The sequence below is a fragment of the Manihot esculenta genome, chromosome 8 (genome assembly GCF_001659605.2).
Source record: "Manihot esculenta cultivar AM560-2 chromosome 8, M.esculenta_v8, whole genome shotgun sequence".
In the NCBI taxonomy this organism is placed as follows: domain Eukaryota; kingdom Viridiplantae; phylum Streptophyta; class Magnoliopsida; order Malpighiales; family Euphorbiaceae; genus Manihot; species Manihot esculenta.
The window spans coordinates 5,078,273-5,100,707 of NC_035168.2; the positions used below are offsets into that span (position 1 = coordinate 5,078,273).

General features: G+C 30.5%; 2 protein-coding genes across 5 annotated transcripts; both read left to right on the forward strand.

Annotated features, from left to right (window-relative positions):
- On the forward strand, positions 1-6,021 carry LOC110621059 (calcium-dependent protein kinase 32). Of its 2 annotated transcripts, XM_021765097.2 has the most exons (9): positions 2-217; positions 676-1,148; positions 1,896-2,019; positions 2,129-2,272; positions 3,627-3,779; positions 3,902-4,017; positions 4,154-4,321; positions 4,888-5,118; positions 5,537-6,021. In XM_021765097.2, the coding sequence occupies exons 2-9, from the start codon at positions 963-965 to the stop codon at positions 5,690-5,692; spliced, it is 1,278 nt and encodes a 425-aa protein (XP_021620789.1). In that variant the 5' UTR covers positions 2-217; positions 676-962; the 3' UTR covers positions 5,693-6,021. The 2 variants fall into 2 exon arrangements, with proteins under 2 accessions (XP_021620788.1, XP_021620789.1); XM_021765096.2 differs by having other exon boundaries at positions 1-1,148.
- An 8,843-nt stretch (positions 6,022-14,864) lies between these two features.
- Positions 14,865-21,392, forward strand: LOC110620790 (probable galactinol--sucrose galactosyltransferase 2). Of its 3 annotated transcripts, none has more exons than XM_021764661.2 (14): positions 14,865-15,087; positions 16,208-16,415; positions 16,928-17,175; positions 17,572-17,662; positions 17,889-17,937; positions 18,042-18,133; positions 18,256-18,366; positions 18,763-18,885; positions 19,126-19,678; positions 19,782-19,849; positions 19,980-20,114; positions 20,207-20,424; positions 20,670-20,758; positions 20,842-21,392. In XM_021764661.2, the coding sequence occupies exons 2-14, from the start codon at positions 16,231-16,233 to the stop codon at positions 21,202-21,204; spliced, it is 2,325 nt and encodes a 774-aa protein (XP_021620353.1). In that variant the 5' UTR covers positions 14,865-15,087; positions 16,208-16,230; the 3' UTR covers positions 21,205-21,392. The 3 variants fall into 3 exon arrangements, with proteins under 3 accessions (XP_021620353.1, XP_043815152.1, XP_021620354.1); XM_021764662.2 differs by lacking the exon at positions 14,865-15,087 and adding an exon at positions 15,103-15,744; XM_043959217.1 differs by lacking the exons at positions 17,889-17,937; positions 18,042-18,133; positions 18,256-18,366.
- The last annotated feature ends 1,043 nt before the right edge of the window (positions 21,393-22,435 follow it).

A 22,435-nucleotide genomic window follows, 5' to 3' on the forward strand; every position in this document is an offset into this window, starting at 1 on the left:
AGAGAGAAGTGAATGAAGAGATTTGAACAGAGAAAACATGAAAATTTTGTGGATATTTTGTGTTCCTGATCTCTTTATTTTCTTCATTTCTCAGTTCCAAGAAATGGGGAGAAAACAAAAACCAAATCAAAATTGATAAACAATTTACATAAAACACAAAAAAAATTTCAAGAGAAAGGAAGGAAAAGAGGTTAGGAGGGCATTCTCTGGAAAAGAGGTTTGACCTCTCTTTCTCTCTCTTCCTTCTCTTTCAGCCCTTTTGAATTCTTCTAATTCATCTTCTTCATAATCTTGCCTCTTGTCTTGTAAATTCCTATTCTCATCCTTATTTTTCCTTCTTCTCATAAATATCCTCTCCGATTCTCTTCCCTTCTTTGATTTTTCTCAAACTATAATTTCCTGAAAGTCAACTTCTTCATTTTCTATTAAAAGTGGCTGTTGTTTGGTCATTTGTAGCTGGATCTTGGATCTTATTTGGCAATTAGAAATACCCACTTGTTGTTTTTCTCAAAGCGTCAGATTTCCAAGTTTTTTTTTTAATAATCCGAATCCATTTTCTCTGCAAATCCAATTATTCTTCTCACCGAGAACCACAGTTTTTTTTTTTTTTTTGTCAAATTTATATCTGTTGTAATTTCTGATTCATGGGTAATTGTTGTGTTACCCCATCAACAGCCGCAGGTCACGAGAATAAGAAGAACAACAAGAAACAAAACCCATTTGCTATCGATTATGGCGTCAATAATGGAGTCCAGCACAGGCTAACCGTCTTAAAAGACCCAACAGGACGAGAAATCGAGCAAAGATATGAGCTAGGCCAAGAGCTAGGTAGGGGTGAATTTGGGATCACATATTTATGTACGGACAAGGAGACTGGCGATACTTTCGCCTGCAAATCAATCTCTAAGAAGAAGCTAAGAACAGCGGTGGATATTGAAGATGTCAGGAGAGAAGTGCAGATCATGAGACATTTGCCTAAGCATCCTAATATTGTGAGTTTGAAGGATACGTATGAGGATGATAACGCTGTGCATCTGGTGATGGAATTGTGCGAGGGTGGAGAGTTGTTTGATAGGATTGTGGCTAGAGGGCATTACACTGAGAGAGCTGCTGCTGCGGTTACAAAGACCATTGTGGAGGTTGTTCAGGTAAGAAACTTTCTTTCTTTCTTTCTTCTCTAAAATTTTGTGATTGGATCTTTTGTTTATTTCAAATTTCAATGTTTGATTTTTTATGGGTATTGGCCAAACGAGAGAGAAAATTACCTACTGCTGGGGATCCAGTTGGATGCTATATTTATTTTCATAAAAGATGATGTTTTGCTCTTCCTGAGTGCAGGGATCTGGGACCAATCCACTAATTCAATTGATAAACGTCTGATGATTTTAAAGTGATTAATAAATAATATCTGATTGAGTTAACTTCCTGTTTTTGAAGAATATACATTGCACACGCAGATGATGATTCAGAATTTTGACTTTTCTTTTATGGATTCCCTTTTTTCAGATTTCCCCTTTTTCAATTTCCCCTTTCTTTTTGTGCTATTCTCCTATTACCTTTATTTCTATTTTCCTCTTCTAAGTGTCTTTTTGTTACAATTAAAGTTTTGTTACTTTAGATTCTGCCTGTTGACAATATCAAATATCTCCTCCGTCACTCTTGCAATATCTATTAGAGATTTACTAGAATTCTGAAAAGTTGTTGAGTTTGCTGTTTACTTTCTTGATAATAAGTTCTATATAGTCGTATATCCATTAGAGTGGTGGCTAGCAGGGGGTTGATTTCTTGTGTATGTAGGTTGCCAAATACTGAACTTGTATACAAGTCCAACAGAAACATTTAGCTGCTTCTCAATGTACTTTGTATTAAGTTTATTGTGTTTTGTTTTCTGTCAGATGTGCCATAAGCATGGGGTGATGCATCGGGATCTGAAACCTGAGAACTTTTTGTTTGCAAACAAGAAGGAAACTGCACCTTTGAAGGCAATTGATTTTGGACTTTCTGTGTTTTTCAAACCTGGTAATGCCTAAAATATAACCTATAGTATTTTGTAATCTCACTTTTTAGCCACAGTTAGTGGGTGTTTGCCTTCCATGTATAATTGCTGACGTTTGATTACTTTATGCAGGGGAAAGATTCAATGAGATAGTTGGAAGTCCATACTACATGGCTCCTGAGGTGTTAAAGAGGGATTATGGCCCAGAAGTAGATGTCTGGAGTGCTGGTGTCATACTTTACATCTTACTATGTGGTGTCCCACCCTTTTGGGCAGGTTGGTATTTTGTGTTTTGGTTAAAAAAAATCATTACTAAATCAATGTTGTTTCCATTAGGTGTATGTGGCAAAAAATGTGGATATGTAAGTACCATAGTTGTCAAATTGAAATTTGAATCAAGAGTTGAAATATTCATTTTATGAATCGAGATTTGATAAAAATTCTAGAAATCAATTAAAAATAATATATGTTTTAGAAACAAGTAAACAATACATCATAATGACATATTTTGATAAAAATAGAATTATTATTTATCTAATTAGAAATATTCTTTACAATAGAATATTATGTATTTATGTTATATAGTTTTATGTAGCAAATTATGAACTTTGGAACCATAGACAATAGTTATCATTATATATATGCTGAAATTCTCATTTAAATTTGGTCAAATAATTAAACAATAGAAAAAAGATAGCGGGTTAGAATATTATTAATATAAATTGTCATACCTTGACAACTATAATTAGTTAAGTAAATTAACTAAAAAAAAATAAAGAAAGAAGAGGGAAAGGGAAAAGAATAGATGGTGGAAGAATAGCTAAGAAAAAGTTTTTGTACACTTTTCATGTCAAAAATGAATGAGATCTTAAGTTTTGAAAATGTAAGTTCCGATAAACTCTTTATAAATAATTAATTGAATTGAGTGAAAACTCGATTGATTCATATTAATTCACTTGATTCACTATTGATTTAGTCACAATTTACACACATTTACAATTTACCCTATAGATTTCAATTGTTAGGATGTGGAATCGAATAGAGAATCATAAGATTCGAATTAATAATTATAAGATTTAAGTACATTTAAGATTCACCCTGTAGATTCAAATCAAGAAGCCTAAGAACTAGTTATGAATTCTGTATGCATATGGGAGAAACCACCTTGTTGTTGTTTTTCTAATTTGTAATTTTTCTCATCTCATTTTCATATCCATTCTCTAAATCGCCAGGAAACTAGCACCCATTCGGTTATTGACCTTGTATGTTGAGAAAAAGTTGCAATTACCTGTCATCTAAAAATGATGTGTTATAAACATATATTATCTAGAAATGTTGGTTACAGTTTTGGACAGTTAATGTCTTTAAACTCTAAATTCTGTCATGTATGACCTTCACTGGAGGCTATGAATCCAATGATCTACATAGCTACATGGGTTAGCATATCATGCATGGTCCACTGTTATGCAGTTCATGTTTGTATGAACTTATGCAAATAAGTCAAAAAAAGTTCAAGTTTAATTAAATTTAACTGTCGAAAAGTCAATTGTTGGAATTTTTTTTCATAAATTTATTATATCTGTTCCTGTACTTGATTTCTTAATTTTCTTTTTTCCTCCTCCTTATGCAGAAACTGAACAGGGAGTTGCACAGGCAATCATTAGGTCCATTATAGATTTCAAAAGGGATCCTTGGCCTATGGTTTCTGATAATGCCAAAGACCTGGTGAAAAAGATGCTTGATCCTGACCCAAATCGTCGGCTTACAGCACAACAAGTGCTAGGTAAATGTGGTTTGTGATGAAATGGGTAACTCATATTTATGGAGCTTTTATTGCTTGCAATATCGAGTGATTATGCTTTAGTGATTCCCAAAATTGACTGGTTGCTTGTTCTTTGAGTGCAGAGCACCCTTGGTTGCAGAATGCAAAGACGGCGCCTAATGTTTCTCTAGGTGAAACAGTTAAAGCAAGGCTCAAGCAATTCTCTGTAATGAACAAACTCAAGAAAAGAGCTCTTAGGGTAATGTCTCAAATATTTGTTTCCCAGTTAAACATAAAAATGTTCAGGCCTCTTGATCCAATATCAAATTTAGTTTTAAGTGCTATTATACATGCTTATAATTCATTGTTATTTCTTCCCATTGTAAACTTTACAGGTAATTGCTGAGCATTTGTCAGTAGAGGAAGTTGCTGGCATAAAGGAGGGTTTCGAATTGATGGATACTAGCAATAAGGGCAAGATTAATGTGGATGAGCTAAGAATTGGATTGCAGAAACTCGGTCATCACATCACTGATACTGATCTTCAAATTTTAATGGAAGCTGTAAGTCCTTGAATACTATCATGATTGTTAAAAGCTTTTATCCTTGTCTAGATTATGTGCTGATTGGAATTTACAAACTTGTTGCCCTTGTATTCATTGCTTAACTGGATTCAGAATGAATATCCCTGATTAAATTTTTTTAATTACCTTGTATGGAGCCTTCTAAACAGCTTTAAGATGTGTCTAAAATCCAATGGACAATGTGATACTGTTATTGCTGCTTGTTGCACCATAGTGCCAAATTTTTGCCCACAGACTTCTTTTGTATATCTTGTTTTCTATATAAGAATTAGTTGTATTCTGTTACAAGCTGCAAAAAGATCATGTGTTCGACCAAATAACATTTGGAAAAATAACATATTTGTTTTAATTTTTCTTGAGCAAAAGTGCTTGTTGATATACGAGATAATAACCTGTATTATTCTTCCTTGTACCTAAACAGAAACAAGAAACTCTCCATTTGCTGTTTGGCTATGAAAAAAACAAAAGATAAATAATGATCTCCATTTAAAATGAAGTGCAGCCTTGCGCTATGATTTTGATAATCTTTTTCAAAATTTTTACAGGGTGATGTAGATAGGGATGGGCATCTGGACTATGGTGAGTTTGTGACAATTTCCGTTCATCTAAGAAAGATGGGCAATGATGAACACCTTCGCAAAGCCTTTGAATTCTTTGATAAAGACCAAAATGGGTATATTGAAATTGACGAGCTAAGAGATGCCTTGGCTGATGAAATCGATGAAAACAGCGAAGAGATCATTTATGCTATTATTCATGATGTGGACACAAATAAGGTTGGTCTTACTTTTTTATCAACTGCTCTGCTTTTGGTTGTAAGAGTAGCACATGCATTTCCAAAATTGTGTGATGGCTTTATTCTTTTTCAAGGAAGATATGTTCTATGCTAACAAATTATGGAATGCTACTTGTCTGTTTCTTTAAAATTATCTTTCTTTGGAAGTTAAAATCATACCATTAATCTTAAAAGGAAGTTTTCTTGTTTGTGCATATACATACCCCAAAATCTTTTGATCCGGCCCACACAACACATGAGATGTTTTCATAGAAATCTTCTTGCTTGTTTGAAAAAGAATGAAACATAATTTGTGGGTTGATTTATGTGTTTGAAGTATCCTGCAAAATTATTAGTTCATCATATGTTGTTCTTCTTGTTCTGGAATCTTACCTGAATATCTTGCTTAAACTTGTCAGGATGGAAGAATAAGTTACGAAGAGTTCGCAACGATGATGAAGGCTGGTACAGATTGGAGAAAAGCATCGAGGCAGTATTCACGAGAGCGGTTCAGTAGTCTGAGCCTCAAATTAATGCAGGATGGGTCATTACAGGTGAACAGTGAAGGTAGATGACTCAACAAGAGAGAATCATGACCCATGAGAAGGCTGAAAGTACACTTAGTTTTTTTTTTTTTTTTTTTCCACATCTTAAATTTTTAATCATCTTGCAAAATCTTTTTTTTTTCTTTGGGTAACTAGGATTTGAGCCCTGTTTGTTGATTCTTATTGTTTTTTCTCCTGAATTTGCAATGTTCCTTGTGCTTCTGTTTTTTCGTGAGAGTTATAGGACAAAACCAGTGATGAAAGGGCTGTTATTTGTGGGTGTAACTTGTAAATATAGTTACAATGTTATTAATTCAATCTTTACATGAAAAATTAAAAAAAAAAATTATTGGATTGCATGGGAAGAAAAAAGAAATGTATTTTTTTCTTTTTGGTCCAAGGTAATTTTCAATGTGAAGTCCAAAAAGAACAGTAGGCCCAAGCTTAAGGGTTGCAAACTGGAAATCCAAATAAGAATAATAAGCTTTCGGCTCAAATATAATAAAAAGCCCTGGGCCCCATAAGGGAGGTCAGGACAATGACGCTGTCGCATGATGAGAATGTTGGAGATTGTAATCTGGTTCTAAATTTTAAATGTATTTAAATAAAATTTAATGAGAAGGAATAATGTAAATATAATTGTTAGGGAAATGAGATGTTGGAGCAAAATTGTCTGAGGACGAAGTCGACCCCTTGGCAAGAAGCCGACGAAGCTCGGATTTCACGGAAAAGAAAATCTTACAATTTGCCGGTCAATAAGGAAGCAGCAATACACGCGTCACAATCAAACTGGGGTTTGCTTTCTCAGCTTTGCTGATTTTGATCCTCAGTTTCGTCTTCTCATGGGTAGCCTTTTTTCTGGTGCTATTCTCATGTTTTTGAGTGTTGGAGTCGCCTCTGTGTTGATTCCATCGTTGGCTGCTTGTAATTTTTCTGTGTGTTTATAACCGAGGATGTTGGATTGGTGTGCTGGCAGTAATGTCGATGAACAGTAGCTATATGAGAATGTTACTAAATCACTGCAAGTCTATATCTGGCTGATATACCTGATTCAACCATTGATCCAAGTCAAAACAGTCACATATTGAGCCTCTAAATTAATAAAAAAATTTCAATTATTTTTCAGTTATTTTTTAGTTAAATTGTTCCCTATTTGTAGGAGGATATTCCTCCACTTTCTATTTCATTTGTTAGTTGAGAAGAGAATGTTTCTCCATGTTAAAGTAGTGCTCCTTTGATGTAGGAAGCACTTTCTATTTCATGTTGTTAGTTGAGGAGGGTGTTCCTCCATATTGAAATAGTGCACATTTAATGTAGAAAACAGGTATACTTCTTTCCTGTATTTAAGCAATAACAGTAATAAAGAGTACAAGTTTTCAAAATCAATTAAGTTTTAAGCGCCTTAAGTTTCAGAGGTTTCAGACTCCCTCTTTTAGAGTTTGAATTGTTAATGACAAGAAATCGTAAAAAGACTCTTAACCCAAACACTCAAACTCCTGCTATACCCTTAACCCACCAACCCATAACTAGATCCACAACCCGGACCATGTCAGAAAATGAGTATATAATCCAAGAAACTAGAAAATTCAATCCAAGCAAAACTAATCTAAAGATTAGTATATACCAATTAGAATTTAACCCAAAACCCAGAACTCAACCCAGTAAAAAAAAATGTAATCTTTTTGTTAGATCTAGATACTTGTATTTTTACATCGTTGATCGTTTATCTTATCATAATTCAGATAGTACTGATCAAGTTGGCCATGCAATGAGGCCAGAATTTTTTTATATTTATTGCATGCATGCCTTGCACGACTATGCAACCTTAATTAATTGTTTTATTTCTATTTAAATATATATGTCTCATCGTTTTTAATATATAATTTAAAATTAAAAAAATTAGTTAATACGAATATAAAATTCAAATTTTTTATTGATTAAATATACAAATTTCATTGGGTAAACTATAATTTAGTCCCTCTAATTTAGTGAAATACAACCTTTCGTCCATCTGTTTTAAAAAATCTTCAATTTAATCTTTCATATTTAAAAAAATTACAAAATAGTCTCTACCGTCAAATTTTCAGTTAACCTTCCATTTATTTTAATAAAAAGAACTAAACTACCATTTTCTCCTCATTCTTATCCTTCTCCTTCTTTTTTCAATCCTCATCTTCCTCCTCCTCCTCCTTTTCTCCTCCTCCTCCTGTGTTGGGATGGAGTGAATATTGTTTGGTTGAGTTTTTTTATTTAAAGGGTAGTTTAATCATTTTCATTAAAATAAACGGAAAGTTAACTGAAAATTTGAAGGTAAAGACTATTTTGCAGTTTTTTTAAATGTGAAGAATTAAATTGAAAATTTTTTAAAATAGAGGGACGAAATATTATATTTCACTAAATCAAAGAGACTAAATTACAGTTTACCCAATTTTATTTTCCCGTTAAATGCATTATACTGTTAAAAGAGAACGTTGAAAGCTACACATACCAAACTATTTGAAAATTTCATGTCTCTTTATTTTTTTTTTAAAATTTCTATTTCCCCCCTATTTTATGATTTATAAAATTCAATACTTTATTGTTAAATTAGCATATGATGATTGATCTAACTTTAAAAAGATGTATAAAATATTTAAAAAAGGGTAAAATATCTCACCAACCATGCATAAAAATATTTAAAATAATAAAAACATTAATTTTAGAGACTATATATAATGATTTAGTGAAGTTCCCATCAAATAAATATTATTATAAATATAATAATTAAGATTTATATAAAATATATTATCATTCAATTATCGGTAATAATAATTATTAAATTTATATTTTTTATTTAAGAGATTTATAATTTAATTTTTAAATATTATTATTATTAAAAATTCAGTTTTTATAATTTTTAAAAATTTATTAAAATATTTTTATTTTTTCTCTCTATTAATAAAATAATCATTCTTTTTATTTCGCTTGTTAAAAATATAATAAAAAATTAAATTATCTCTTTTTTTTATCTTTTTTTTTCTTCTTCAATTATTCTTTTTCTTCCTCCTCCTCTTTCTTCTTTCATTCTTCTTTTTCTTTTTTAATTTTTCTTTTTTTTAAAAAAATAGGAGGAGAAAGAGGCGATTCTCCTTCTTCTTTTTTTTTTTCTTCATCATTTTCTTCTTTTTTTTTTTCAGAAAGAAGAGAAAGAGAAACTATTTCGTTAACAGAAAAAATAATAAGAACGTTTTAATAGATATAAAAAAAAGAACGTTTTAATAAATTTTTAAAAACGTAAAAACTGCCTTATTAATAATAGCAATATTAAAGAACTAAATAAGAAATTTTATTTGAGGGTAAAATTATATTTTAAAAATTTTATCTCTCATTTTTCATCTATTTTTAACGAAAAAAGACAGAAAAACTATTTCGTTGATAAAGAGAAAAAATAAAAATGTTTTAATAGATTTTTAAATATATATTTATATATATACATATAAAATATTTAGTTTTAATTTTATTTCAAAAACAATTATTTTAATCAATTATAGCATATTATACCAACCTTCTATTTTTTTCGGCTTTTTCACTTAGTTTATATTGAAATTAATTAATGAAATTATATTTTTAATAAAATTTAATGTATTTTAAATTAAATCATATAATGATGATTATTTGGAAAATTTTAGATTTAAAAAAGCAATTCCCTTTAGTTCAAATTTATTCTTAAATCATTATAAAAATTTAAATAGAGCCGATTGAGTTGCAATTTTCCATCTATTTAATTTTAATTGAATTTATTTAACTTTTTATTTATAAGTAAATTTAAATTAAAAACTAAAATTTAATATTTTTTGCTTTCACCGTATAATTCAAAGGTGAAGTTGATCATTTTACCACAATAAAATTAATTCTACTCCATGAAGTATATTAACCTTATTGCTTATTAGATTAATTTTTTGTTAATAAAAAGTAAAATGTAATTTATTATTTAATTTTTATAATATAAAAAATTTTAATTAATTTTTTAATTTTAAAAAATATATTAAAATGTTTGTAATATTTTTTAAAAAAATTTCATTAATTACTCTTATTTTTCTCTGATTATTTTCTCCTTGTTTTGGAGAGAAAACGTGAACTCCAAGGAGTGAAGTCTGCTGTTTGCTATAAAATTACTCTTATGCCCCTGTTATCTATTTTAATTTATTTTCCTACCATTAATTAATATAATACTAAATTTTCTTTATAACACCATTCTTATTTGTATCCAATTTTCTGATAATATTATAAGTTAATAAAAAATATAAGGATGGTTGGATTCCACGTGTACAATGTTTGATACAATCCATATTTTTTTAATAAAATAAATTGATATAAAAATAAAATTTATTTATTAAAGATATATATATGTATATAATTTATTCCACCCTTATAGAAGATGTGAATGGATGATTTGAGTAAAATGTATTATTATTTAATAGATTTGATTTCGTTACTATTAGCAAAAATGTAAGTTACACATTAAAAGCATTTTAGTAATTTTACTTTTTTTTATATTTTAAAATAAAAAATAAATTTATTTCTCTTTTATTATCTTTTATTTTCTTCTTCCATTTAAACATAAGAAGCGAAAATAAAATAGAGAAATTATTTTTCTTCTTTTATTTTCCTTCCTCTCCATAATTTTATTTAGACAAGATTCGAATCCATATGTAACGACAATAATTACCCTATAAAAATTCGTTTTCACTATGATTCCAGTGGATTTCCTTAATCAAACTACGGTCTATGAGTTATTTGCTTATTTTTCAACAGACACACGGTCAGAATTCTAAATTTTTTTTTAGACTATGATTTTATATTTTATTTCATTTTTTATTGAATTTTTTTCACTCTTTTCTCATGATATACTTCGCTATCAGTTATCGAGAAGTATTTAACAATATAAGGTAGTTTTTACTGATTCACACAAAATTTTACTTATCTTATACTACTTAAATCATAGCGTAAACTAGTAATGCTTTCGGCTACTAAATTTTTGTCATTTAGAATGCAACACTCCATCGCTTTTGCCTAGCAGCACAATGTTTGTATTGCTCTCCTATAATTCTATTTTCACGGTTTGAGCTGTTTTTATTTTACTCACTGTTAGTACAAGAATTGCTTTTACACTCTTTTCTTTTGATTATTAAAATATTTCGGTTGGTCAGATTATCTATTATCTGTCCATGAACATAACATTAATTTTTATATTTAAAATAATTTATTAATTTAATAAAAAAATATTAATTAATTACTATGTATTACGAATATTTTAAATTTTTATATAATTTTTTAATAATTAAAATTAATAAAATAATTAATTAATAATTTTTTTAAAATATAAAAAATATTTTAATATATTTTTTAAAATTGTGAAATTAATTAATGAATTTTTTATAATATAAAATTAAATAGTAATTTAAGGACAAAGATGATGACAAAGACGATAACTTTACGATTGTTTTACAGTCAGAGCCGACGTTTGGGGTCCACACGCGGAGCCTGCCTGTCCCTGTACAGATACGAAGCCAACGTGGCAAGGATCAACAAGCAAGAACAAAACATGGAACTCATACGTGTTAATCTGCGAGTGGGCCACGGATATTGAGCACGTAAACCCATCACCATCAATTTTTGTTCGTTTGCTTAATGATTGTTTTGACTTGCAAGTTGGCCCCTAATTTATTTACTAATTTATTTATTTGCTTGCTTTTCTAAGGGAAAAAGGCAACACTATAAGCCAAGCAATGATTGAAATGTAATTTTGTTGCAAATTTCTACAGAGATAATTACTATCGGATACTTGAAGTTTTAGAAAATTATTAATTTATTTTATAAAATTAAATAATATAAATATTTAAAATTATAATAATTAAATAATATAAATATTCAAGACTATAAATTATTTTTTTAATTAAAATTATAGTCTTCTCTTGAAGATGTTATAATATGAAAGATTTAATTCTTTGATTTAATTGTCACTCTCGTTGCGTTGTATAGTCTTACAATGCAATTATTATTACGGATAAAAAAATATTATTACAAAAACATAAAAGTAATAAATAAAATTAAAAGGCAAATTAAAGATGATGTCATTGTCATTGTCATTGTCATTCTCATTCACTGGCACGAGACCTAATTCTAAATCCCTACTACCAAAGAGATTATAATTTGTCATTAACGTTTAGGACATTTGGAGCATGTTTTCAAGATCGCCGGCTTGACCCTTGCGGCTCCGGGACGATTCATAAGGGCTTCACAAGGAGCCAATAATTATTTTTTATATTATAATCAAATTTTATAAATATTAAAATATATTTTAAAAAATTTAAAAATATTTATATACTATGATAATCTTAAAAATAAAAAATAATTTTAAAATAATTAAAAAAATAAATAAAAATTATAAAACACAAAAAGCAATGCAAATTATATATATTTTTAATTAATGCGAAAATCTCCTTCCTAAATTGTTGGCCAAATATCACATGGTGCAGGTAAATAATTTATTATTTAATATTTAATATTTTTATTTTTATAAAGTAATGGAAGGATAAGGCTTCCTTGTCAGTTACTCCCTCCGCAACCCTCCCTCTTTAACGGTGAGCTCAGAGTTTCAGTAATTGTCGCCGAACGGCGGCCTCTTTTCCAAACTGTATATATTCTTGAATATGTTGAGAAACTCTGACCAATAATAATATAATACAAATTGCCCAAGTTTAATTGTACGAAAAATTATTATGTAATTATACGAATAAATTTATTAATTAATTATTTTATTTTAAAAAATATATTAAAATATGTTAAATACTTTAAACAATATATTATTTATTGTTTTTATTAATTTTATCCATTAAATATTTTATTAGTTTTTATAGTTTAAAAATATTTTAATAGTTAATTTCTTAAATTTAAAAAAAATAATTTATAATTCTCTTAAATTTATAAAAATATTAGTTATTTTGCACTGAAATATTTTAAAATTTTTTATAATATTTAAATATTAAAATTAATAAAATTTTAAAATATTAAAAATATTTTAATATATTTTTTGAAATAAAAAATTAATTAATAAAATTTTCTATTATATAAAAACTAAATAATAAATTTTATTGAGAGAACGACATATGTAATTCACCTGGAAGATCCAAATACGAGTCTCCACTTTATCAATTTTTTACTAAAATCAATATACAAATTAATTATTAAAATCTACATTAATCTTCTGATTTAAATGATGGTTAAAGATAAATTTAAATTTATTAAATTTTATTTTTAAGAAAATGTATAATATATATTTGTGTTTCCAATTTTATTAAAAAATATGATAACATCTTAGGGAGCGTTGGTTATCATTATGGTTTTTTATTTTTTATTTGATAAAAAATACATAATTGTTCGTTTGTTAGAGTTGTATTTTTAATTTTTTTATTTATTAAAAATGTTTTTAAAATTAAAAAATCAAAAAAATAAAAAACTATAAATATTAATTTTCTTGTTATAGATTCTATTAATTAAATTATTATTTTTTTATAATTTTTATTAAATTATCATTAAGAATTTTAAAATTATATTTCATCAATCAAATTTAATTTTTTATTTTTGGATAGTATTTATTCAATTAATTTATAAAATACTTTTTATTATTATTGTAAGAATTTATAGTATGAAAAAATAAATAATTGATTATTTATAAAATTATTTGCATTCTTATTTTATTATTAAATATTGTATTAAAAAGTATTTTAGTTTTTATTTTTATATAAAAGTTTATAAATTTATTTTTATATAAATAATTTAAAAAAACTTATGTTTAAGAAATAAATAAAAAATTAAAATCTATTTCTAATTTTTTAAAAAATAAAAAATAAAAATTTTCGATTATTACGAAATGCGAATTAAAAAATAACATGGCAATATCAATTAGCTGCTAGCTAGCGTGAATGTTTTAAATTATTTTTAGAACAATTTGCATAAAAATTATTTGAGTGTACCAAATATAAGTTGAATTTCAATTTTAAAATAGTCGTAGTGATCGCTGGATTTCTTTATTCTGGTATGGGTCAGACCCACGATACCAGCTCATTATTTAGAGGCCTTTAAGCCTCATATATGTATCAAATCCGGTCCACTTAGTCTGGAGACCGGACTCCCATCAATCTCCTCAATCAGGCCGACCTAACTCTTTGGATCCGACGAACAAACCCTCTCTAGGTTCAGCCCATATCATATTTTTCGATCCAGCCTGGAATCAGGAAGGAGACTTACCAATCCTTCACGTGGGACAGTCCGCACGCGCGTTCAGGAAAACCAGGGGCCGTTACGCATGGGGCAGCGATCTGATTTCCTCGTACGTCCATATCAACGTGACAGAAATAGGTAACCCAATGATATATATTCTGTTACACGTCAACAAAAGAAAATAGATAAAAGGAGAAATACCCCTCTAGATCTAAGGTCTTTCTAAATTCAAAAATTCAATTTTCTGAATTTCAAATCATTAAGTCTTAATTTTATTATGAAATTATGTTATTGTCAAAATTGAGTTGATATCTTTTTATTGTAAAAAGTATAAAAAAATTTGATGAATATCTCAAAAATAGCTGGATGAATAAATTTGAACTCGATACTGTACTTAATATATAAAATTAAAGAAAAATTAATAGAAATAAGTTAAATTAAATTTTTATACTTCTTTTTAAGAATTAAATAAATTAAATTTAAAATTTTAGATGAATTAAATTTTTATATTTTTATTAAGGATCAAATAAATTTTAATATAATATAATAATATTATTTAATAATAAAATATTATTTTTATAATTTAAAAAATAAAAAATTTAGTATTTTAATTATTATAAAAATTTAAAATAATATATAAATATAATAAATAATTTTAAAATTATAAAAATAAAAATTTTATTATATAAAGATATTTTTATTATTAAATAAGTATTATATTTGATGAGGATACTTAGATATAAAATTTTAGATTTTATGGATAAATTATCTTAAAGGCGGACAATAATTGTAATAATTTTATTTTTTTAAAAAGAATTTGGACATATAAACTCACTCCCGACAACGTTTTCCACGTATCGTGATATGAGAAGCTACAGTTGTTACAACATGTTCGACTTTTAACGATCAAGGACTATAAAATCTCACAACGCCTTCCTTCTCCTTCATCGCACCTTAGTGTTTTGTGTGCGTCATATCTCTGTAACTGAGCGTTGCTTAGAGCTTCTCTCTATTTTTCTCGTAGAAGAAGCATTCCCTGGTGAATGCGCTTCTATTGAGCTTATAGCTACTGAGATTTTTCTCTATAAGGTTTCTTTAAGATTTGCTTTCGTAGAGCAAGAGCTCGAGCAGCTCATTGGACTAGCTAGTGATTTGTTTTACTGGTGAGTTTCTTGGTGGAGATTTTTCTTTTTCTAGTTAGTTATGCCCATGGATTTTCTCATGTTGAATTCTTATGATGGTAATGGAATTTCAAAGTTCATGGCCTAATTTTAAGCTTCTGCTGGAGAATTTGAAGCTCTTATCACGGTGGTTGCTGAGATTATTTTGGAATTTTTGTGCAGATCAGTATGATTCAGATGTGATTAAACCTATGGTTACTAGAAAAAAATAATGAACTTCAGGCTAAGCTTAAATATATATGCGTCGATCACAAGGATTCTTGCCGACTTTTGCCTTGCCTTGCTTTAATCTTGTCAGATTTTTGCGATTTTCAAGCTTTTACTCTAGTAATCAGATTCATTTTCCACGAAAATTGAAGCTCTTTTCCATGAATTTGCCATTTTTGAAGCTTTTTCAGCTGTATCCAGCTTTTCCTTCTTATTTTTTCCCCTTTTACTTTTTCCTTTTCGCTTTTTTTTTCCCCGAATGAAATTTTTGATTTCACGGTTATTTCTGATCAGTCACCGTCTCCAATATCTTCTGTCTTTAAAGCTCTGGACAAAAAGGTTTTTCTGCACTGCTGCTGAAAGTTGAAAGCGGATCTGATCGCGTCGGTGTCATGTAACTCGTGTTCCTGGTCCAACCGCCAACTCGGCTCTGTAATTTTCTGCTTTTTTTACGTCCTTAAGAGATTTTCAGAAAACCGCCTGAAAGTTGCCAAAATTAACAATTCAGTCCATACTTGACTGCATATTTTGTATTCATACCAAGATATGAGTGAAACCTTGTACGCACAAATAGATGATAAAACTAAACTTTCCAAATGAAATTTGGACCAGCATAAATTTTCTGAAAGCTAAAGCCGCTAACTCATGTGTTTTAGTTTTTTTGTTAGTATTTAATTTTATATTGCAGGATTTTCTTTATTTTCTGGACCCAAATGGTGTGGGGATATGTTTTCCAAAAACGTGGCAAAAATTAAATAGGTTAGCTAGAAAATGCCAAGAATTGTGGCGTTGTAGGAGCAACAATCGGAACTTTTTAGCTGCGGTTTGTTTCCTAGTTGTGCTTATTCGGTTTATTGATTTTTTATTCTCTCTTTACCTCGGATTTGTGGCGCAGTAACTCGGTGCTCAACATCAACAATGACGATCACACCCAAGATCTCAATCAACGATGGGAAACTTGTAGTGCATGGGAAGACCATATTAACTGGAGTGCCAGACAACATTGTGTTGACTCCTGCTGGCGGGCTCGTTGCTGGTGCATTCATTGGTGCCACTGCTTCCCATAGCAAGAGTCTCCATGTCTTTACTGTGGGCGTTTTAGAGTAAGCTTCGGCTTCCTTTTTCTTTCTGTTTTTTTCGTATTTTGTTTTTGATGTGAATTAACGAATCATTCTTCTTACTCTTTATATGGAAAAATCATCCTTTATATGAATAGCAATTGATTACTATTTGTAAATTCAGAACTAATAGTAATTGGGTCTTGATTGCTTACCATAATATGAACCATCTGTTTCTTGCACTTCTGAATTACACTGAGATTCCTTTCTCATTGCTCCTTTATTTATTTCCTGTCAACTACAAGACCAGATGATGTAGGGAGTATATACTGCAGATTTCCAGCATATCCTAAAATACTAACTAGAAATAAATGCAGAACTTCAACTAGGACCATAAATGTTGTTGTACTCATCTATGTGTCAGGTTATTATATTCTTTCAGCACATAACATGGTTCTTGGAACTACATATGCATATAAAGAAAAAAAATATACTTTTGGGTGATTTATGCGTATATATACTTACAAATACAGAAATTCAATTATCATTTATGACAGGGGTCTCCGTTTTATGTGTTGTTTCCGCTTCAAGTTATGGTGGATGACCCAGAGGATGGGCATGTGCGGTAAAGACATTCCTTTGGAGACCCAGTTCATGCTGGTGGAGAGCAAGGATGGTGGTGAAGGAGTTGATCAGGGTGATGCCCAGACCATTTACACAGTCTTCCTTCCCCTCCTTGAAGGCCAGTTCCGGGCTGTTCTGCAAGGCAATGAAAAGAATGAGATGGAGATCTGCCTTGAGAGTGGTGAGTTGATCATAGCCATCATAAAGTGTCTGGTGTAGGCTATGTGCACCCTGCCCATGAGCCAATTCTTCATTAATTCAGTTTCATCTTGTCGGCTGTTAGTGGTGGAGACTAACAGTACAACATATGAGTGGAGCTGTCATTAATGAGCCCATACATAGGGCTTGTTCTACTATTAATTCATTCCATCCCGTCGGCTTCTAGTGAAGGAGACTAACATGCTGAATATGGGGTGGAGTTGTCATTGATGCCAACACAAACATGCTGGAGAACCAGTCAATGACTGTCCTATCCAAATGAACCAAATTTATGGAGTTTATTTCAATTGGGGAGGAAATAGTAGGAGGTGAAAGAACCGAAACGACGAGTTTTTTGGTGTGTGATTTGGTTTTGCAGGGGATAATGCTGTTGAAACCAATCAAGGCCTTCATCTTGTCTACATTCATGCTGGGACCAATCCGTTTGAAGTTATCAACCAGGCTGTAAAGTGAGTCCCCTACTTTATCTCAAAATAAACTTGCCGATGTTTATCTTTGAAAGATTAGTGAGAAGACTATTTATGAATCTATATGTTAGGAACTATAAAGCTGCTTATTTGATATTCAGAAGTTTGATTCTTTTGCTTCTCTCCAATCCCTTTTTCTGTGTCTTCTGGTGTCAATATTTTTGCTTGCAATGCTCATAATTTAATTAGTAGTTTCACATGAAAACAGAGCTTTGGAAAAGCACATGCAAACTTTTCTTCATCGTGAGAAGAAAAAGGTGAGAATATTTTGTGCTAATATTTTTCACCAAAAATTTCTATCACTATTATGATGCAGCTGAAATGTCTAAATCTCATGTCTATTTATTTTGGTCTCGCATAGTTGCCCTCTTTCCTTGACTGGTTTGGCTGGTGCACTTGGGATGCATTTTACACTGATGTCACAGCTGAGGGTGTTAAGGAAGGCCTTAAAAGGTAGTTCAGAAATGATGTTGGAGAGTAAATTAACTCATAGTTTATATGTGGAAGCCAAAATTAATGAGCAATTGTAAGTTAGAAGATAAAATTACTGACTTATGGGCATCTTATGGTTGCAGCCTATCAGAGGGAGGGTCTCCACCACGATTTTTGATCATAGATGATGGTTGGCAACAGATTGAAAATAAATCCTTGAAAGATACTAATGCTGTTGTGCAAGAAGGAGCACAGTATGAGTCTTTCCCTCTCTCATTTATTAAAGCTGTGATTATGAATCTTCCATTATCTGTTAATTATACCAATGGAATTCATGGCAAGTCCTGTTTTGCTAAAAATATAACACCATGCATTGATAACAAGTTTTTGATGCTTGTGAAAAATCTTGTTTAGTGGTTTCCATGCTTGGTCTTTGAATTAAGCTATGAGGGTCAGATTGCCTAATTGTCCTTTAACAAATATTTGTATGTTTTTAAACTGGTATGAGGACTGAAGTCTTCAATTGTGTTGGCGGTCTAAACTTAATATTTGCAGTTCTCTGCATGTTGTCAAATGATCTTCATGGACATAGTTTTTCAGTTAGCATTGTTTGTATTAAATTAAAATATCAAATTGTTGCTTTCCTGCAGATTTGCTAGTAGGCTCACTGGAATAAAGGAGAATGCAAAATTTCGGAAGAATGGTGAAAAGGATGAAGAGGCCAGAGGACTAAAGCATGTCGTTGAAGATGCCAAGCAATGCCACAATGTGAAGTGAGTGGTCTTCATTGTTTTGTTTCCTTAGAAATTTTCTAGTTTTCTGCCATTGCTAATGGTGTATATTGGAATTTCTCAACTTCCATAAAAGTTGTTCACATAGCTATTTTAGTGGTTGAAAAATATACTGAATAACAGGTGAGCTTAAAAGGAAAAAGAAGTAAAAGAAAGAAGAGCAATAGATTAAAAAAAGTAATGCATCTGATAGTTTCATTCTGTTTCTTTTATTCTCCACAGGTTTGTATATGCATGGCATGCTTTAGCTGGCTACTGGGGTGGAGTAAAACCAGCATCTTCTGGTATGGAGCATTATGACACTGCGTTGGCATATCCAGTTCAGTCTCCTGGCGTGTTAGGTAACCAACCAGACATTGTCATGGACAGTCTCTCTGTCCATGGCCTAGGTTTGGTGCATCCCAAGAAGGTTTTCAACTTCTACAATGAGCTTCATGCCTACTTGGCCTCGTGTGGAATAGATGGAGTCAAAGTTGATGTTCAGAACATCATTGAAACTCTTGGTGCTGGTCATGGTGGAAGAGTTTCCCTTACCCGCAGCTATCATCAAGCTCTTGAGGCCTCAATTGCACGAAACTTCCCTGATAATGGATGTATTTCGTGCATGTGCCATAACACTGATGGGATCTATAGTGCCAAGCAGACTGCTGTTGTGAGAGCCTCTGATGACTTCTATCCTAGGGACCCTGCCTCCCACACTATTCACATTTCTTCTGTGGCTTACAATACCCTTTTCCTTGGAGAATTTATGCAACCTGACTGGGATATGTTCCATGTGAGTAAATGAAGAGTGTTATCCTGCTTTACATTCATGAAGATTCAACTTTGGTTTCTTAGAATGTCAATTACTGACATATTAACAAAATATGTGGTTGCAGAGTTTACACCCTGCTGCAGATTATCATGGTGCAGCTCGTGCTATTGGTGGATGTGCAATCTATGTCAGGTTACCTTCATCCTTAAAACTGATTTCACATTGTGCATATCAAGATTAACATTAAAAGATTAGAAATTAACAAGACTTTTAACATGCTTATGTGTTCTCTCTTTTTTTTTTTTTCGCTCTTTTTATGTAGTGATAAGCCTGGCAACCACAACTTCGAGCTACTGAAGAAGCTGGTCCTTCCTGATGGATCAGTTCTGCGTGCCCAACTTCCTGGCAGGCCGACCCGTGATTGTCTCTTTGCTGATCCAGCAAGAGATGGCACTAGGTGTGTAGCTTTTCTCCTCTTGCATGTGAGGGAGCTTTCCTCTGAGCATGCTGCTTTAGTTAGATACTCATCTATTCTGTTGTATTTTGTAGCTTACTAAAAGTATGGAATGTGAACACATGCACTGGTGTGGTCGGTGTTTTTAACTGCCAAGGTGCTGGTTGGTGCAAGATTGAGAAGAAGACTCGTATTCATGATGCCTCTCCTGGTACTCTCTCAGGCTCTGTTCGCTCCACTGATGTGGACTGCATTGCTCAAGTTGCTAGTCCAGATTGGAGTGGGGAGACAATAGTGTATGCTTACAAATCAGGTAAATTTACTGGAGTTTTTGGCCCTTGTGATAGAGTGATTGATATTCACTGCTACAGGAAAATATTTTTCTTTTGTTATTCTTGGATTAATTATCATATGGAGTTCCTTGTAAGGAAAACTAAATAATGTTGCAAAGGGAATATAGAACTAAATTTTCTTTGAAATAAGGTCTATCATCTTCAGTGACTTTGTGGATTTAAAAGAAATTAACCAGAAAGGGTGTTTTTCTATTTTAAATCTCAGGGGAGGTTATTCGGTTGCCTAAAGGTGCTTCGGTGCCGGTGACGCTAAAAGTTCTTGAATATGAACTTTTCCATTTCTGCCCAATCAAGGTAATTTTCAAGTCTCTCTCTCTCTTCTTGGCTGGCTATTAATTAGACAACAAGGTAGTTTACTCGACGACTTGATCATGCAGGAGATTGCTTCCAACATTTTATTTGCACCAATAGGGTTGCTCGACATGTTCAATGTCGGTGGCGCAATGGATAAGTTTGAAATCAAGATGAATCCTGACAAAAAATCAGAGCTCTTTGATGGTGAGGTCTCCTCAGGGCTGACTACATCACTAAGTGAAAATCGATCTCCAGCTGCAACTATTGCACTGAAAGTAAGGGGATGCGGACGTTTTGGTGCTTACTCTTCGCAGCGCCCGCTAAAATGCAGCGTGGACAATGCTGAGACAGAGTTCAACTATGACTCCGATACTGGCCTAGTCACCCTGACTCTCCCCATACCGGAGGAGGAGATGTATAGATGGAATATGGAGATCCAGGTTTAAGTAAAAGGTAGAAGTAGTTATAAGAGCAAGTATCAAATATCAACTAGAATATCACCATCTTTTGAGTAGCAAGCTTTGCAGACGTGTGGGTTCCCTTGAGTGATGCTCATATTTTGCAAAGATCCATGATGGTGATGGTGATGGTGTTGTATGTCATATTTTGATAATAAAAGTGCTTTTCGTCGGAATTTCTGCGTTTCTTTCAGTTATAATTTGAAGATTTGAATCATATGTGCATAGTTTGAGTTTCTTCACTAGACTTTCAATTTGTATTTGTCTGTAATTCTTGCTCTAAATACTGTTGTTTAAGTTAAGGTTGTGAAGAGTAGGATCAATTGCTACCAGTTCTACCAATTGCCAATTGCCAATTGCATCTCATGAATATAATTATTGCTGAGCATTCGGTCGGTTCGATTTAAAATCGAATCGAACTGAATAAATTAAAAATTAAAATTTTAATATTTATGAAAATTAAATCGAATCGATTTTGGTTAAAAACTGAATCGAATTGAATCGGTCTGATTCGGTCGATTCGATTCGATTTAATCAGTTTTAATTTTTAATAAATTTTTTATTTTTTACACTTTATTTTTAATTTTTTAAAATTTAATTAAAATATTTTAATTTTAATATAATTTTATTTTTTTATATTATTAAAAATAACATATTATTATTACTAATCGATTCGGTTTAATTTTTTTAATTTTTTTGTGATCAAAATCGAACCAAATCGAAATAACTGAAATTTCTGAAATTAAAAATTGAAACAAACAAAATTAAATAAAAAATTAAAATTAAATTTTAAAATTAAATCGATTCGATCAATTTTTTAGATTTGAACCGAATAGTGATCACACTAAATATAATCAAATCATAAATTGTACTGTACATATATACATAGAGACAATCTGGCACCAAAGTATTTCTATTCATTAATTAAAACAATAATAAAAATAACAATACTAACATTTAAACAATAAAAATATTAATATTAAAAATATATTATATAATTCTCAATAAATATATTATATTATTTTATATATAGTTATTAATTATATAATTTTAGATTAAAAGATACTCATATAATTAATATCTAAAAACATATTGTATAACTAATATATGATACCAAAAAGATATATATATATATATATAAAATATAAAAGGTTAAAATTATATAGTATAAAAATACCAAAAATTTATAAATATTTAGAGATAAATAACATCTAAAAGA

Coding starts and splice junctions, on each gene's coding strand:
- LOC110621059 (XM_021765096.2), top strand. CDS start 645: ATGGGTAATTGTTGTGTTACCCCATCAACAGCCGCAGGTCACGAGAAT. Junction 2,020..2,128: donor TTCTGTGTTTTTCAAACCTG/GTAATGCCTAAA, acceptor TACTTTATGCAG/GGGAAAGATTCAATGAGATA. Junction 5,119..5,536: donor ATGATGTGGACACAAATAAG/GTTGGTCTTACT, acceptor TAAACTTGTCAG/GATGGAAGAATAAGTTACGA.
- LOC110620790 (XM_021764661.2), top strand. CDS start 16,231: ATGACGATCACACCCAAGATCTCAATCAACGATGGGAAACTTGTAGTG. Junction 17,176..17,571: donor GGAGATCTGCCTTGAGAGTG/GTGAGTTGATCA, acceptor TTGGTTTTGCAG/GGGATAATGCTGTTGAAACC. Junction 20,425..20,669: donor AGTGTATGCTTACAAATCAG/GTAAATTTACTG, acceptor TTTAAATCTCAG/GGGAGGTTATTCGGTTGCCT.